We start from the raw sequence: 18342 nt of genomic DNA on the forward strand, positions 1-18342 counted from the left end.
TTTTTCTAAGGCAATAGTTTCAACTTTTTGTAAGATTATAGTAATGTTCTCAAGTTATGAGTCTTGCAATCACACAATTTGCAAACCAAAAATTGGTTGTCGTAGTAAATTTTGAAGTTCACTGCGGTTTAATCTTTTATATTCGGTCTTCAAATATGAGTGAAACGATGGAAAGAGAGAGGATTGGCATGGGAACGCTGGTTGATGGCTCCACACAGAGTGATGACATCACTTCAAGTGCGAGCGTTGTGATTAGCTGGAAATGGGCTGGTACAATACCTGTATACATTCCCGGGAATATGCGGGCCGGCCAGCCGTAGCTAGACGACTTCCATTAAAAACAACTTTATAGTAGCTTTATCACTACCCTTGTCACCTTGGGCCACACTATTATAATGGCGACGAGTAAAAAGTGCCTGATGGCAGAGGAAAACGGTATGGTAGCTGTGTTTTGAAGATTTGCTCATCTTGACGATTACTGAGAGGCTGGCACAAATGAGGACTGGATAAAGAAGGATGTCTTCGTATCATAGCAAATGAATGGTTTGCAGTGGTTAATGTTTTGAGATTTGATTAAATGGAATTGTATAGTAGTTACATAGCCTATTAGGAAAACAGTATGCTTAAGCTACTGTGGTTTTGCTTGTCTTTTGATCGTCATGTAGCTTACATTAGGTTATGCTATTTTGCTTTTGACGTTTGTGTCACATTAAGGGAATTAGATATTGTAATAATAATAAGCCTGTGGCATTGAAGTTAGTAGATATGGCTTCTCCAGATTAAAATGGATGCTTTTAACCCCTCCAAAATTTCTTTTGAATTGTGGTTGAGTTTACTGAAAGCAAATTTTGATTATGCCTATGACTGACAATGTTAAAAAGAAGAATGTTCTTTTGGTGTCCGTTGGTCCTGAAGTGTTTTCAGTTCTAGGTAATATAGGTGCACCAGATTTGCCAAATTCTAAAACATATGATGAGTTAATATTTTTGCTTAAGGCACAATATGATAGTAAACCTAGCTACCACAAAAGTTTACTTGCTTTCCAGCAAAGAAGGGAAAAAGAGAGCATATGAAAAATTTTTATACTGACCTGAAGTCTTTGACAAAAGATTGTGAGTTTGGGCCACAGTTTGATGCTCGGTTGAGAGACCAGTTGTTTATGGCTTTAGAGCATGAAGTTTATTTTGCTAATTTGGTTGCTGAAAACTTAGATTTAAATTCCATGACATATACTCAGATTTTTTAAAGGGTTTTGAATTTAGAGAAAGCTTTGGTTTCTGAGAGTCACTCCCTTGCAATAGGTAAGTCATTTTTTGAGAAATCTGTTCCTTGTGAACATTGTCAATACCCTCATGATAGTGTGAAATGTCGTTTTACAGATAAGGTATACCTTCAGTGTCAGGAAAAGGTGCGCTTAAAGCAAGTTTGTACAGTTGTTATAACCTGGTAGCAAAAATGATGTACAGAAAAATGGGTCATAAATCTACAGTACATAAAAAGAGGAAAAGTGTTAAAACAATTGATGATGTAACTGTTTTGAATGACAGGGAAGATAAACTTTTATCAGTTACCACTGTCCATGCTGTAAAAAATGTAATTAAGGTGAATATTAGGGACCATATTGCTCCCTTTGAAGTTGATTCTGGTGCTGCAGCTAGCACTATAAGCTAAGATTTGGCTCATACCTTAGGTTTACCAATTGAAGATTGTAAGAAACATTTAAAGGCATATGACAACGTTAACATAAATGTTTTAGGTAAGTTTCCGTAGATGTTCTATTGTTGCTAATATGAAATCTGATAACTCTACGTATTTGTGGTGATTTCAAGTAGTTGAATCAATGTATAGATTGTGGTCAGTACTATCCATTACTAAAGATTGATGAATTATTAACAGAGACTGGTAAAGGGAAAATATTTTCTACTGTTAATTTAAAAAAATTCTTACTTACAAATACCAGTGGATGAAGAGAGCCAGAAGTACTTGGAAATTAATAGCCATACGGATTTGATTAAGTTTAATAAGGTACCTTTTGGTCTTTCTTCTTAACCTGCTATTTTCCAAAGGTTTATTAATGGTTTGTTATCAAATATTGATGGTGTTGGTGTTTGTTTAGATGACATAATTATCAGTGGAGAAACGGAAGAGGAGTGTGACCTTAGATTGAGTAAAGTTTTAGATATTTTGCAAGCGAATAATATTCAGATTAATAAGATAAAGTCTGTTGTTAAGGTATCTTCATTAGAACGTTTTTGGTTATTATTTTTCTGGTAAAAGTGCCAGTCCTGTTAAAAAGGTTCAAGCTATATTAGGTGCTCCAGCTCCCACTTCTATTGCTGAAGTTCATTCTTTTCTTGGTATGGTTACATATTACTGTAAGTCTGTTCGGAATTTTTCTAGTAATTGTGTTCCCTTGTATGATCTGTTGAAAGAGAATGAAAAATTTAAATGGAGTAAAATTGAACAAGCTGCTTTTGAAACTTTGAATAAAGATTTGGGTGAAAATCCATTGTTAAATAATTATGATGGTGAAAGTTCATTGATGGTGGAAGTTGATGCTTCACCCATTGGGGTTGGTGGTGTTTTGTTACAAAAAGTTGATGAAAAAGAGGTTCTGGTATATTTTGTGAGTAAAATACTTTCGTCTACAGAACAGAACTATGCTCAGTTAGATCGAGAAGGAAGTTTGAAGCTAGGACTGACCACAAAACCATTTACTTGGCTTATTTGGTAAAGGACATCAGATCTGAAGCCAAGCCAATGCACATATTCAGCGCTGGGCTTTACTGTTATCCCAGTATGATTTTGACCTCGTCTATAGGGCAGGCAGAGACAATGTTGTAGGCAATGCACTTAGTAAGTTGCCTATGAAGGAAAATACTGAGTTTCATAATCCTGTGGAATACATGAAGCTGGTTGAAGCAGTAGATTTTTATGATATACAGAAATGTACTAGAAAGGATGATATACAGAAATGTACTAGAAAGGATGAAGTTTTCAATAAAATCCTTCAATGTATTAAATTTGGTTGGTCTAAAGGGGAGCCAAGAATTTCTGAGTATGGTGCCATGAAGGCTGATCTCAGTTTATATGGTGATTGACCAAGATATTGCGGATGTTACAAAGAGTTGTCATATTTGTTACACTAATTACCAACCAAATCATGCTCCTGTTCTTTCTTGGCCCTCAATTGGTAAAGCGTGGTCTTGTTTACACCATAAATTATGCTGGATAAAAAGTATTTTCTTGTGATTATAGATGCTTTCACTAAGTTTATGGATGTCCATGTTACTTCCTCAATGACATCAAATGTTAGTTGCTTGGGAAATAAAACCTTTTCTAATTTTGGTATTCCAGATGACATTGCAACAAGTAATGCCAATAGTTTGTTTCAGAGGAGATTAAAGCTTTTCATAAGAAAGATGGTGAAAGTCTTATAACTCCTGCACCGTTTAACCAAGACCACCGAGATAGAAGGCCTGTTGGATGTTTTGTGACGTAAGCAAGGGTGGTCCGAGCTGCTAGCACTGACTACGCTGCCAGACGAAAGAAATATAAACAAACCCTTGCCAAAATCTATCATCTTTGGTCTACCAGTTATTAATTTATTTATTTTCTCGTCTATATTAATTAGTGTACACCAAATAATACTTACTCGAAACACATGTTATAAGATTAATATAAAATGCTGAACCAAAACAATTTTTTGGTTACAATACAGTCTATCAAAGAATAAAAAGCAGTGCATAGGTTTACATAACTAAAAAACATGGTTCTTCCTACCATATGTGAATGAAATAATTCTCTTTTACATACAGTCATTATTTTGGTATTTAAATTTTCTAACTTTCTCTTTGGCTACAGTAGTCATTTTCTTGAACAACAATTATTCAATGAAACGTTAGTAGAAACCCATATTGTTAATTTCTGTTTTTCTGTACTATAACCTTCATTACTTATTGGGCAGCTTATCTATTGTTTACCCTTTGACATTTAAACGTTTAAATTCATGATTGTCGACCAAATGTAAAATTTTGATATTTGCATCCTGAATAAAAGGGGAGTGATTTTTTCCCAATAGTTAGTAAAGCTTGAACGATATATTCATTGGATATTTGTAAAATTAAATGAACATTTTGTTTCTCAATGGTGTAGGGAGATAATGCTTTTAATGATAGTTTATATGAATGTTCATTGAGTAAACATCTATATCATGAAGTTTTTCAAAGGGCTGAATGGTGCGTAATGATCGAATTTCGTTTTCCAAATTATTGACATCAAAGGAGAACTGAGGTAACTTCATTGTTTTATTTATAACTTTCTGGCCAAGCCAATTATTCCTGATATATTTTAACAATTTTACTGAAACATACACGAAAAAGGGCATTTGTTACTCCGAAATGGGTGAGGATACACTATAGACAGCTGTGGAATCCTGGGAAAATAGGACATTGCTTTCCCAATGATAGCATTATGATGCTACAATGCAAAACACTAAAAAAGATTTTTTCTAACCTTATAATTACTTTCTTCAGTGTCCAGTGCAGAACATCAGCTTTTATGCTTTAATTGGGAATTTTATACATTCAACTTCCCTGGCAGATATATACTTAGCTATAGACTCCGTCGTCCCTGACAGAAATTCGAATTTCGCGGCACAAGCTACAGGTAGGTCAGGTGATCTACCGCCACTGCCGCTGGGTGGCAGGAATAGGAACCATCCCATTTTCTAAGACAGATTTTCTCTGTCGCGGGTAGCCATAACATCGTTGTTGTTACCTCCTGACTTGATTTTCGTATTTCATCGCCGTTGATCTTCTGGACTGTCTTTTTGGGGACATATTTGGATCTGTGGTTTGGCATACGCTTTTGTGGAACGTTTTTTGGATTTTGGCTTTGGATTTTGCTCAAAAATGTCTGATTCTAGCTGCGAAGTTAGAAGATGTATGAATGAGGGTTGTTTGGTGAGGCTACTGAAAGTGTCGTTAGATCCTCACAAGGTATGCAAGAAGTGTAGGGGATATGAATGCACTAGAAATAACACGTGTGATGAATGTGTGAATATGGATGAGGAAGGATGGAAGACTCTAGATTCCTACTTAAGGAAACTAGAGAGAGATAGGGTTAGAAAGGCTCTCTCTAGAAGCATGAGTAGATCTCGCTCTAACGAGCCAGTTAGTATAACTAACCCCCAATTAATTGCTTCCTCACATGCAGTATCAACCTCTCCCGTAGCAGATGTTGCAAGTTCTGCTGCGGAGATTGTAAATTTGAACTCAGCATTAAAAAGGATGGAGCTTGAAATGCAAGTCTTAAAGGTAAGAATGTGGAAAGTGACATAAGTGTCCCCAGTGTAGTGGAGGGTGTGTCTGATCGGCTCTGTCTCGCTCCCAGACCTAGACCTCTTCCAAGCTCCCAGGCCCAGAGGAGAAGGTATGTCGACAGTCGTACGGAGGTTACGGAGAATCCCCACCGGTCAGGCGTCCCCTCGGCAGAATCTGTAGCGTCCCAGACTGCCAAGGATCGCCATTGGAAAGGCATCCTAAAAGAGTGCTTTTCATCATCCGATTCGTCTCCTCGAAGAAATGGATGGACTTCCGATGAACTGTCGCGTCCGATCAAGAGGAGTTGGAAAGCTCCGACGTTGGACTCTAGCCCGGAACGTTTCCTGGACGATTCTCCCTACGAGAGGAAAAGAGCCAAGAGGACAATATCTCGATCTCCTACGCCTTCCAGAGCGCATTCTCCTATTCATGGCAAAGAAAAGGAAGAAACTGCGATGGACATCCTACTTAAAATGCAGGAACAAATTTCCTCTTTAGTAGGAGTATTGAGAAAAGACCTTCCGAGGAGAAAGAACGATTTTCTTCCTGTTAAGAGATCGCGTCCGACGGGTGTTCCGGACTCCAGACTTATCTCCTCTACTCCTCATATGAGTACAGAAAGGAATAAAGAAAGAAGGATGAAAACTCATAGGCTTGGGACGCCACATACGGACAATGACGAAGAGTGTCCGAGTCGGACAGAACCACCCAGGCGCTCGGCGCCAGAATTGGAAGACTCGGACGGGAAAAAGTGTCCTACACGGACGGCACCAACTAGACACCATTCGCCAGACTCGGACAGCCCGGACAGGCGAATATGTCCTATGCGGACAACTATGTCCAAGCGACTCGTGCCGATTGCGGACAAACTTGACAAGGCGGACAGCCTGGATTGGACAAAACGTCGTGCGCAGGCAACTCTGTCCGGGCGCCAGGCGCCAGAAGCGGACAAGTTGGACAGGCAGAAGTGTCGTACTGCATTGACACCAGCCAAGCACCAAGTTCCATATGTGGACAGCTCGGACAGACGACACGGTCCGAGACGGACAGATACGTCTGAGCGCATTGAACAAACTAGACTTTCGGCAATGGTTAAGCACCAAGCGCCAAGATTTTCCTCAAAAGAATCATATGGAGAAATCTACCAGGAAGCGTCTCTTCATGATTTGGACCAGGAGCGGATTTCTCTGGACAGAGACAAAAGGTGCCGCACAGGCGGTCGTCGTCCTGTTCACGATATGTCAGTTTCTGGTGGAAATCTTCCGCAAGCACAGCTGTCTCCTGAGAAGAATGCGATACGTCGCACAGGCGGCCGTCATTCTTGTCAGGACTTAGATGATGATCAGGTTTTTTCTCAGGATCGGCATTCGCCGGACAGGGACGCAAGGTGCCGCACAGGCGGCTGTCGCCCTTGTCGGGAGGGAGCTGATTCTGCGAAGAGCCCTTCACCTTGCGAGAAAAGACGTTCTCCCTCGGCTAATATTGATTCTCCGGGGGAACTGGCATTGGAAGATGTCTCTGACACCGAAGACCAGAAAGGGGCTGGACTATCGGACTATAAAGCGTTAGCTGCGCTTTTGCTCCAAGAATTTGGAAATTCTTTGAGTCCTGCCGCTCCTCCGTCTCCTCGGTCGCTTTTTACGAGCGCGAAAACCTCAAAGTCGTCCTCCTTCCTGAAGATGCGGCCGACAATTTCCATGAAGAAGGCTTTGCAGTCTTTTGGAAATTGGCTTAACTCCAAGAAGGAGGCAGGAAAGACTGTCTTTACCTGCCCTCCCTCCAGACTTTCTGGGAGGAGGGGTATCTGGTATGAGACAGGCGAAGCAATGGGACTCGCCCTCCCAGCTACTGCGGAGGCAGATTTTTCAACGCTGGTGGACGCGTCGAGGAGACACTCTCTTTCTTCAGCCAAGACAACTTGGGGAATGTCTGAAATGGACCATCTCCTCAAGGGATTGTTCCATGTCTTGGAAGTTTTCAACTTTCTGGACTGGTCCCTTGGGGTGATGGCCAAGAGGACACAAGACAATGAGCAACTGAGCCCCGATGTCCTTAATAGTATTTTGACTTGTATGGACAAGACAGTACAAGACGGATTCGGGAGAAGTGGCCTCCCTTTTCGGGGCGGGAATACTTAAGAAGAGAACTGTATTCAGTTCTTTTCTTACGAAAGCTGTCTCTCCGGCACAGAGGTCGTCCCTTCTGTACGCTCCTCTGTCTAACCAGCTTTTCCCTTCTCAGTTAGTGAGAGATATTTCTCACTCACTTACCGAGAAGGCGACACACGATCTTCTGGTTCAATCAACCAAAAGGCCGAGGACAGCTGTTCCTGCCACGAAGGGGGAGACACAGATCCCAAAGCCGCCCTTTCGAGGGAGTTCATCTTCGAGATCCTCCTTTAAGGAGAGAGGAGCAGAAAGCAGAGGTAGGTCTTCTGCCTTTAGACCTACCAAGAAAAGCAAGTGAACCTCAAGTCCTCCAAACACCAGTAGGCGCCAGACTACTGAACTTTGCAGAAGAATGGGCATCGAGAGGGGCGGACAACTGGTCCCTCTCAATTGTGAGGAGAGGATATCTCATCCCCTTCAGGGACAGACCTCCCTTGACGTCTACTCCGAGGGAACTTCTGCAACTAGTAGAACAAATGTTGGACAAGGAGGCCATAGAATTAGTACAGGATCCACACTCTCAGGGCTTTTACAATCGACTGTTCCTCGTACTGAAAGCCTCGGGAGGGTGGAGACCTGTCCTGGATGTGAGCGCACTGAACCGATTCGTAGAGAAACAGAAGTTCTCTATGGAAACATCCAACTCGGTGCTGGTGGCTCTGCGTCCAGGAGATTGGATGGCCTCCTTGGATCTACAAGACGCATATTTTCACGTCCCTCTGCATCCGTCATTGAGGAAATATCTATGATTCATGATGCAGGGAAGGGTCTTTCAATTCAGGGCCATGTGCTTCGGCCTGTCTACGGCTCCTCAAGTGTTCACCAACCTGATGAGGAACGTAGCACGGTGGCTTCATCTGGAGGGGGTGAACATATCCCTCTATCTGGACGACTGGCTAATAAGGGCCAAATCAAAACAACAATGTTTGGAGGACTTAGAAACGACTTTGAATCTCGTTCGCTCACTCGGACTGCTCGTGAACCTCGAGAAGTCTCAGATGATCCCCAGCCAAGACATTGTCTATCTGGGGATTCAGATGGATTCTCGGGGTTTTCGAGCATTTCCATCGCAAGACAGAATTGCTCGAGGCTTTGAGAAAGTATCAAACTTCTTAAGGAAAGAACGAAGCTCAGCGAGGGAATGGTTAAGTCTTCGGGGCACCCTTTCGTCGCTGGAGCAGTTCGTTTCCCTAGGGAGGCTCAATCTGAGACCTCTGCAATTTTACCTGCAAAGAATGTGAGACAGAAAGAAAGGGGATCTTTCGGATCAGTTTCCCATTCTACAAGAAATAAAATTACACCTGAGGTGGTGGTTAACCCCGCTTCAGAAGAACGAAGGTATATCCCTTGCGATTCGAAAACCTCTCCTAGTGTTGTTTTCCGACGCCTCGGAAACGGGATGGGGAGCAACTCTAGGAAAGAAGGAAGTGTCAGGAACCTGGACAGGAGAACAGGTGTCCTGGCATATAAATGTAAAAGAACTTATGGCAGTTCATCTAGCCTTGAAGAACTTCGAGTCGGAGGTCAGAGGCATGGTAGTCCAAGTAAATTCGGACAATACCACGGCTCTGGCTTACATCCGAAAACAGGGGGGGACTCACTCGCTCACACTATACAAGATAGCGAGAGACCTCTTGATATGGGCAGAGGAACGAGGCATTGTACTGTTGACGAGGTTTGTACAAGGGACCAAAAATGTCAGAGCAGACAGACTCAGCAGGAAGAACCAGGTCCTTCCAACAGAGTGGACCCTACACTCCGAAGTCTGCCGAAAGCTCTGGTCTCTCTGGGGGAAGCCTCAGATAGACCTGTTCGCCACGTTCCTCTCCAGAAGGATAGAAAACTTTTGCTCCATTGTAGAAGATCCAAGAGCAATAGCAATAGATGCCTTTCTTCATGGACTGGGCGGGATAGATGCCTTTTTAAACCCCCGCTTCCCCCGTTTAAGATTCTGGGGGAAGTGTTAAGAAAGTTCCGTTCTTCAGAGCGACGAAACTGACACTCATCGCCCCATATTGGCCCTCTCGAGACTGGTTCACAGAGGTACTGGAATGGATGGTGGACTTCCCAGATCTCTTCCCATGAGGACAGATCTGCTCAAACAACCCCACTTTGAGAGATATCACGGAAACATCCACGCTCTCTCCCTGACTGCCTTTCGACTATCGAAAGACTTGTCAGAGCGAGAGGCTTTTCGCGAAAAGCTGCAAGCGCTATTGCCAGAGCCCGCAGGTCCTCTACTCTGCGGGTCTATCAATCGAAGTGGGAAGTCTTCCGTAGGTGGTGTAGGTCGAAGAAGCTGTCCTCTTCCGATACCTCTGTGACCGAAATTGCTGATTCCCTTATCTTCCTTAGAGAGGAATCACGTTTAGCTGTTTCTACCATAAAAGGTTATAGAAGTATGCTCTCGGCTGTATTTAGAAACAGGGGCCTTAACATAGAAGACAATAAGGATCTCCATGATTTGATACGATCCTTTGGTACTACAAAGTCTAAATCCTCTATCACTCCAAGTTGGAACCTAGATGTGGTCCTCCAGTTTCTCTCTTCGGATACTTTCGAACCACCTGATAAGGCATCCTTTAGAGACCTCTCGAGAAAGTGCATTTTTCTCTTGACCCTCGCGACGGCCAAGAGGGTCAGTGAGATACATGCATTAGACTCTCGGGTAGGTTTTAGAGGAGATTCTGCTGTTGTCTCTTTCCAACCTCTGTTTTTGGCCAAGAATGAGAATCCTTCTAAACCTTGGCCCAGAAGTTTTGAAATCAAGGGCCTCTCTCCCCTTGTGGGTAGAGAAGCAGAAAGGTCTCTCTGTCCGGTCAGAGCACTGAAGTTTTATCTGAAGAGAAAGAGTCAACTTCAGGGTTGTAATCAGAGCCTATGGTGCGCGGTAAGGAACCCGAAGAGGCAAATGTCAAAGAACGCATTAGCATTCTTCGTGAGAAATGTGATAACGGAGGCTCACATGAAATGCCAAGAGAAAACATTTAAGCTGCTTAGGGTTAGAGCACACGAAGTCCGTGCAATTGCAACCTCCCTAGCCTTTAATAGAAATATGTCAATGAAAGACATATTAACAGCAACATATTGGAGATGCAACTCGGTATTTGCCTCCCACTACTTAAAAGACGTCAGAGTGACTTATGAAAAGTGTTTTTCTCTTGGACCTTATGTATCAGCGGATACCGTGCTGGGACAGGGAGCTGGTACTGATCCTTGAATAATATTGTTTTTAACTAAAAGATTGTTTGGTTTTGAGTTTTTTATGGTCGTTTGAAAGGATGTTGGGGGGATAACTCCTTTCAATCGTAGTACTAACCCCGGTATTAGGATCAGGTGATCGGGATCGGTGTTATGCTCCTTGATGATGCCATATGGCAAGGTGTTTTGTCATGTAAGTGGATAGGACCCCATTGACAAAGATCCTTAGGTTCTGTCGAGTAAGTGGATAAGACCCCATCGACAGACCATCAAGAACTCTTAGCATGAGGTCACTACCTCGCTGAGGCTCTTGAGGCGATGTAAGCTCCTAGGCAGTAGCCATGAAGTCTTTCGCCGACACAGGTAGGAACCAAGGTTTTCTTATATTTTTGTTACCTACAACGCATGTTGTTCCCTGTCTATTCAGTAATTAGCTGTCTCTTACCCTCCGCCAAAGGTGCCAATCAGCAAAGTATATATCTGCCAGGGAAGTTGAATGTATAAAAATTATATTGTCATGATACAATAAAGTTTTATACATACTTACCTGGCAGATATATAATATTAAATGGCCCACCCAACCTCCCCTCAGGAGACAGGTGGAAGAGAAAATCTGTCTTTGAAAATGGGATGGTTCCTATTCCTGCCACCCAGCGGCAGTGGCGGTAGATCACCTGACCTACCTGTAGCGTGTGCCGCGAAATTCTAATTTCTGTCGGGGACGACAGAGTCTATAGCTAAGTATATATCTGCCAGGTAAGTATGTATAAAACTTTATTGTATCATGACAATATCATTTTGTGCAACTCACTTGAATTTAGACCTTACCTGTTCAACAAAGTAAAATGCAACTGTTGCAGCTTCACTATGGCCAAAGGCTGAACCAACAATATTTTTGTCTTTATAATGAAAATATGGTATTAAGTACGTGAGTTTCATCCGCCATCAGTATCACTATTTTGTCATTGGGTAGTAATGATTTACATTTCTCTTGATGTACATAAGAAAATTTGAGTCCTTTTGTTATGACGTTGGGCACACCTGTTTGAAAAAAAACACTCTCCTGATGGTACAGTAACTTTGAGGGGAACAACAAAAACACAATATTACCAGCTCTGATGAATAATTAAATTTATTCAGTTATTACCTAGAGCTAAAATTATTGCCAAAAATGAAATAACTAGTTTTATAACAGCAATGCAATATAGATATTGCAGTGTTAGAAATACACTGCAGTATCAGCTCTTTGGAGTTACTGAATATCTGCTTAATGATATTTGTATCATGAACTTCTGTAGGAATCTTGAGATCTCCCAAGTGACGCACTTCAGTGACATGAAAAATGCATGTGCTGTACAGTTAGGCTTAACTGTAGTTAGGGCATTGTGGCATAAGTATGGTATTTCACTAATCTGAACTGAAGTTTTACCTGTGGAAGAAGAAAGATGGACTTTTAATATTTTTACCTGTATATATGAGCACTGAAACCTAGTAATGCAATGAAAATAGGTTAAGTTAGGTTAGGTTAGTGAATTTTCTACTTTAGGCTCCTGTTTTGAACCTGTAACCCTTAGAATACTATGCCAGTCTACTTTTTTTCACCTTAACCCATCTAGGCCCAAAAGGTTTGTCCCATGCCTTTAACTATTGTCAATGGAAACTTGCCTATTTCCCCACCACTACCTATACTGTACCTAAGTTGTGATGAACCTATAACTTACATGTCTGTGCTAATGTAACTCTTGAGTACCTTGTCTAAGGTTCTATCACACAGCTAGGTATCATGTTTGCAACGTTCTTACCTGACACAGGGGCCTTGTCCCAATCATTGCAATAATGCTCTTTACAACATACCTATGGGCTACAGCATGCTTTATATTTTCCTGGGCTTTCTATGCACTTGCAGTATGTGTGTTGTTTGGTAGGTATATGCTACACTGGGAGTTCTTTGACTTAGGCTAGCCTATACCCATTCAACTCTGTTAAGCATTGGTTGACATGAATTCCTACTAAAATTCAATGTAGGCTAAACCAGTCTTTCTTTATATTGCACCTGACCTCGTTGCTCACAACTTCTACCTAGAATGCAGACCGCATTTATTTTGCAGTCGAAAGTTATCCAGAGAGAAAAGTCAAATAGGTAGTACCTGTTGCAGTGAACTTATTGCTGAGTTTATCTGCTTACCACAGTAAGTTTACCCAAAAAAGGACACTAGATGTACCTATTCATGGCTCGCTACCTCATGATGCCATATATGTTTTATGTTCCAGTTCATAAATAAAACAATGGAACCACGAAAACACCACATGTCCAAGTGATGTAAGGGAAGGAAGATCGAGAGTCGGGAGTGACTGAGTCGCCAGCGGCCAGTCACTCGCCTCGGAGAGTCGGACCACCAGGGTCGACGTCATCATGTCATGATATCACATTGAACAGGCCTTCTATCTCGGTGGTCTTGGTTTAACCCTTCCTCAAATGGATTAGCTGAACGAGCTGTGAGGCTGCTTAAAGAAGGCCTGAAAAAGTTTAAGAGTAGATCTTTAAATATTTTATGGAAGAGACACCATGACCACTTAATGTCTAGATTTACTAGTAACCTTGATAATCCAACTAAGGATTCGCTCTCACATGTTGTTTCTTCCATTATTGTAGATGAATTTTGTAATAATAATCTATCAGTAGCCTCATAAGGTTGTGTAGAATCTTCAGATAATGATGTAGCTACCATGTAATGTTCAAATATATGAGAGTGATGAATCATGTGTATCCCGTACTCTAGTTTTAAGGAAATCGAGTTGTTAAATTTCCTAAAATTTGTGAAGATTTCTTGATGCTTATTGTTCAATTTTATGTCTTACCTTTGGGGGGAGGAAATGTTATGTATTGATAAGCGCATGCTGAGGCTCTGCTGTTACACTGATGCATTGTGGTTTTTTGTGGGTCTGGGCAGGATGTGGGGAGACATAGCCATGCTTGGGCTGGCCAGATGTAGATAGACGACTTCCATTAAAAATCACTGCTCTCGACATCTCGGGCCACCACTATTGCACTTGGTAACTCTAGAAGTTACCATAACAACACTATGTCGAACAGAATGTAAGTACTCAAAGCTGACTCTTTTAAACTCCAGCTGGAAGCTCACATAATTCCATAAATCTTGATTAATAATACTTGAGTTGGTGTCATGCGGTTCTAGGTAGACAATCTAACACCTCGAAACAGAGGCAAAGACTGCAATGATTAAAGACCAGAATATCAAGAAAGATTGTTTTTTTAAATCAAGAAGAATGGTCTTTAAAGCCTGAAAAATGCCAGCGAACTATACCCAAAATTTACAGAAATTTTAAGCAGCAGAGAACTGCAATCTGTATATTAGCCAAGAATTTAGACAAAAGCACCAACTCTTTTCGGAAACTTTGCGCTCTCATGCCCAGTTGGCTCATGCCTTCTTGGTACCTTTCTCTGCCTTTGTATCATTGTTCATACTGGTGGTTTACTTCTATCAAAAAGCAACAGTTGTTCTAACAACAATTACCAAATTGTTCTATATCCTCCTCACTGAAGAATGTAACCCTTAAAGTCATAATCTCCAGCAAGTATTGGTGGTTAAGCATCCCAATATGCTTTTCAAATATAACTTAATTGTCCTAGAGCTAAATAGAAGCAGTGGACTTTCTCCCAAACTGTTTCATTTTAGCAAGATACAAAAGTACTAGTGAAAAATTGAGTAGTAGGCAGATGCTTGCGGAACCTTTACAAATAAACAAAGGCACATAGTAAGAAGGACAGCAAACTCTTGTTGTGATAGGTATGAGGAAAGTGACTTTGAGAAATCAAGAATCCTGACACTTCTATCCACTTATATTTGATATCTTTGTTGATCCCTAGACTAAAGCTGGAAAAAAATCGCAAGTTACCTAAATTTTGGCTTTCATACAATGTTCAAATTAATATTAATTTCATTGATTTATTACATTTAAGTAGCGTACCTATCCCATAAAAATGGTGGTAATATGAGAATAGAAGGATCAAGATGTGACCTACTTTCGAAAAGTATAACAGTATTTGAGAATGCCGAGACATCAAGGATCAACCCTAGGTCCAAAAACTCTTGGTAAGATAACTTTTCTTGGCTAGAAGTGGAGTGTATTGTCATTAAAATACTCATTGTCTTTTATATTTGTAACATGTTTGAGACTGAACGATTTTCTTAGGAAAAGTATCATTGCCTTCTATTGGATTTTGAATATGACTTGAAATGCTAAAATAATAGTGATGGGAAATTAAAAAAGGATAATTTACCTACTAACACCAAAAATTATTTTTGCCATTCAGAGCTTCTCTGTAAATGCTCGAATACGACAGAATTAACCCTCATTAAACTTGTTTAACTTCTGACCACACAATTATAGCTATCAGAAGATTACAAAAAATCCTGACCCCAGAAACAAAAGCAAATATTGTCAGTGAAGTCTTAGGTTCAACCAATTTACCCTTGTTAGTCATTTAAGATTTTCAACTTTTTTTTAACAGTTGTTTCAATTTGACCTTAAGCCATATCATCATGTTCTCCAATACTAACTAACTCCATCACTGCTGAGTCCTCAGCACCCTTATTAAAAAAAATCATTGCTGCTCCATCCAAGTCTGGCTGTCTCCAATGCCCAAGTATTTGGAACCTGAAATATTGTTTAAAACAAAAACTCGAGGAGACATGCAGCAAAAATCTAAAAATGTTAGAAGACCCAGCAGCAAAGGCACTTGAAAAGTAGCTGACCCTGGTCTTTTGTTATCTATCAATATGAGTGTCCCTTACCATTGCAGACATGAACCCATTCTGTTTGTCATCTATCTTGCAACATATTTTTTATGGCTGCACCGTACTTGCCGTAGTTACTCGTAGCTATAATCCATCTTAAATTTCTTGTGCTTATTTTAACTTTTTTCCCCTCTTGGGTTCTGCTAAATCATCGGTACCAATGCCATGGTTCTAGCATAATAGGATGTCAAGAAAACCCAAAACGTAACTTTGAAATAAATCTATTAATATTTTCACAATAAACTCCAACAGATGTTTCTCCTTTTAAATAGTACCAATCTGGCAGAATTTCAAAGTTGTATACATCTCTCACCATAACATAATTGGTCTTCAGCTGGATTACTTGTCCAATATTTGGAAGTTTTTCACCATCCTTGTGAGAAACATAAAATAATATCTTCATATTGACCTTAACTCAAACCAGACTTCTTTTCCTGTTAGCTAAATTTCTTTCAAGTATAATGGACAATAACTATTACCAACGACAATTTTCTGACCAGACTTTGAAGGAAATGTCTTTTCTAGTTTTTCTTAAATGTATGATAACATTTTCATTATGCCAAGTACAAAATCTTAAGCGCTGCTCCCAAAGAAGGTATTGAAAGAGTTGAAGTTAAGAGCAGGTACGTGGAACATTGGTACTTGGTACTCTAAAATGAAGACTGAGGGAGATAATAGATGTGACGGAGAGGAGGAGGATAGATTTCTTGTGGGTGCAGGAAACTAGGTGGAAAGGGAGTGGAACTCGAGAGATAGGGAATGGGTATAAGCTCTATTACAGCAGGTACAAGAAGGAAGAAATGGAGTTTGAATTATAGTAAGTAAAAGCTGGAAGGAAAAAGTGGTAGAAATAAAGAGTGTAATAGAAAGGCTTTTCAAGTTTCCAATAATGATAGGGGACAATGTAGTAAATATAATATCAGCATATGTTCCTCAGATGTGGTACCATGAGCAAGAGAAAGAATTATCTAGACAAGAACTTGAGGCTGCCATTAGAACAGTGAAAGAGGAGGAGAAACTAATAATAGGAGCTGATGTGAATGGCAGGGTGGGAAAGAGAAGAGATGGTATAAGGAGGTACACAAAGGCCAGGGGTTTGGAATTAGAAATTAAGACGGGGATTATATATTGAAGATGGCTCAGAGTTTTGAATTGGAATGTATGAACACGTGGTTTCAGAAGTTGAATAAGTACTTGATAATTCATGAAAATGGAGGAGTGCAAAGCCAAATAGAGTACATCCTGGTTAGAGGAGCTGACAAAAGTAATTTGACAAACTGCAAAGTGATCTTAGGAAACATGTGTTAAACAACATAGGGTGGTGGTGATGAGAGGTAGGAAACCCAAGAAGAGAAAGAGATCTAGAATTAAGATTTGGGACCTTCAAGGAGAATAGGGGGAGCAATTTAGGAGGACTGTGAGAGAGAAGATGGCTGGAGGGGGTAACAGAGTGGAAACTATCTGAGTAGACATGTGAGAAATAAGTGTGGAGGAAGCAGAGGAACTGGTGGGAAGAACCATCGGATATGTAGTGTCGAGAGGAGAAAAGTGGTGGTAGAATGGAGAGGTGCAAGTTACAATTAAAAGAAAATCAAAAGCATTTAAGCACTGGAAAATAAGGCATGCACAGGGTGCAGAGGAATGGTACAGAGAGGAGGGAATAGATGTGAGAAGGAGAGTAGGTATGGCTATTGGAAGAGGGGCAGAGCAGTTGAATTTAAGACTGGAAACAAGAGAAGGAGAAAAGGGTATCTATAAGATTTCAAACGCGAGGAAAAGGTGGAAATATATTGTATAAGGATGAAGACGTTAAGAATAGATCGACAGAATATTTTGAAAAACCCTTAAATACTGAAAATGAGAGAGATGGGGGAAGCACAGAGGGTAGGAGGACCAGTGATGGAGAAGCAGGATACTTATGTGAAGAGAGCATCAAATAAAATGAAGAATGGTAAAGCACCAGGTCCATCAGAGTTCCAAATTGAAATGATCGAATTACTAGGTACAGAGGGGGAGAAGTAAATTTGGATTTATTAAAAGCCATATGGGAAGAGGAAGTAATGCCAAAGGACTGGGAGGAGAGTCTAATGATATATATATATATATATATATATATATCTATATATATATATATATATATATATATATGAATTTAGGTAAAAATGGCACAGGTAAAAATGGCACAGGAAGAAATGGCACGGTAAAAATGGCACAGGAAAAAATGGCACAGGAAAAAATGGCACAGGAAAAAATGGCACAGGAAATAATGTGACAAGTTAAAAAATAGGAACAAAAAGCAAAACTTGAAAAAATTAAAGTTTCCTAATTTAGACAAATAAATATAAGAACAAACTCTCACTTCATGCTTCTTTTGTCCATTGATTATAAGTAAACTAATTCTCACTTCATGCTTCTTTTGTCCATTGATTATAAGTAAACTAATTCTCACTCCATGCTTCTTTTGGCCTTTGCTTATAAGTAAACTAATTCTCACTTCATGCTTCTTTTGGCCTTTGCTTATAAACTAACTCTCACTTTGGTTATTACTTAACTCTTTCAGTAGTCTTTTAGCTATCCAGCATAACTTACTTCAGCTATTCAACAACCATCATGGAAATTATAAGAAGTAATAAAGGAAAGGAGAAAATCTGCTTCCAAGGACACATGTATACCAAGCAAATTGTAAGATCAACTGTGATCAGATGGAGGTGTGTAAAGAGAACCTCTATTTGTAAAGGTAGTATGACAACCAGCCTTGATATGACTAATCCTCAACAAGCTCATGAACCATAACCACGCTACTGATTATGCAGCTATAGCTGCTGCAAA

At 40.4% G+C, this 18342-nt stretch overlaps 1 protein-coding gene across 1 annotated transcript; it reads left to right on the forward strand.

Moving 5' to 3' along the window:
• The first annotated feature begins 5147 nt into the window (after window positions 1-5147).
• On the forward strand, window positions 5148-16645 carry LOC135215806 (uncharacterized). The gene is made up of 5 exons (XM_064250758.1): window positions 5148-5318; window positions 5624-7072; window positions 7566-7749; window positions 9441-9535; window positions 16451-16645. Exons 1-5 carry the CDS (start codon window positions 5148-5150, stop codon window positions 16643-16645), a joined length of 2094 nt encoding a protein of 697 aa, XP_064106828.1.
• Window positions 16646-18342: the final 1697 nt, after the last annotated feature.

Source organism: Macrobrachium nipponense, chromosome 5 (genome assembly GCF_015104395.2).
Source record: "Macrobrachium nipponense isolate FS-2020 chromosome 5, ASM1510439v2, whole genome shotgun sequence".
NCBI classification, from domain to species: domain Eukaryota; kingdom Metazoa; phylum Arthropoda; class Malacostraca; order Decapoda; family Palaemonidae; genus Macrobrachium; species Macrobrachium nipponense.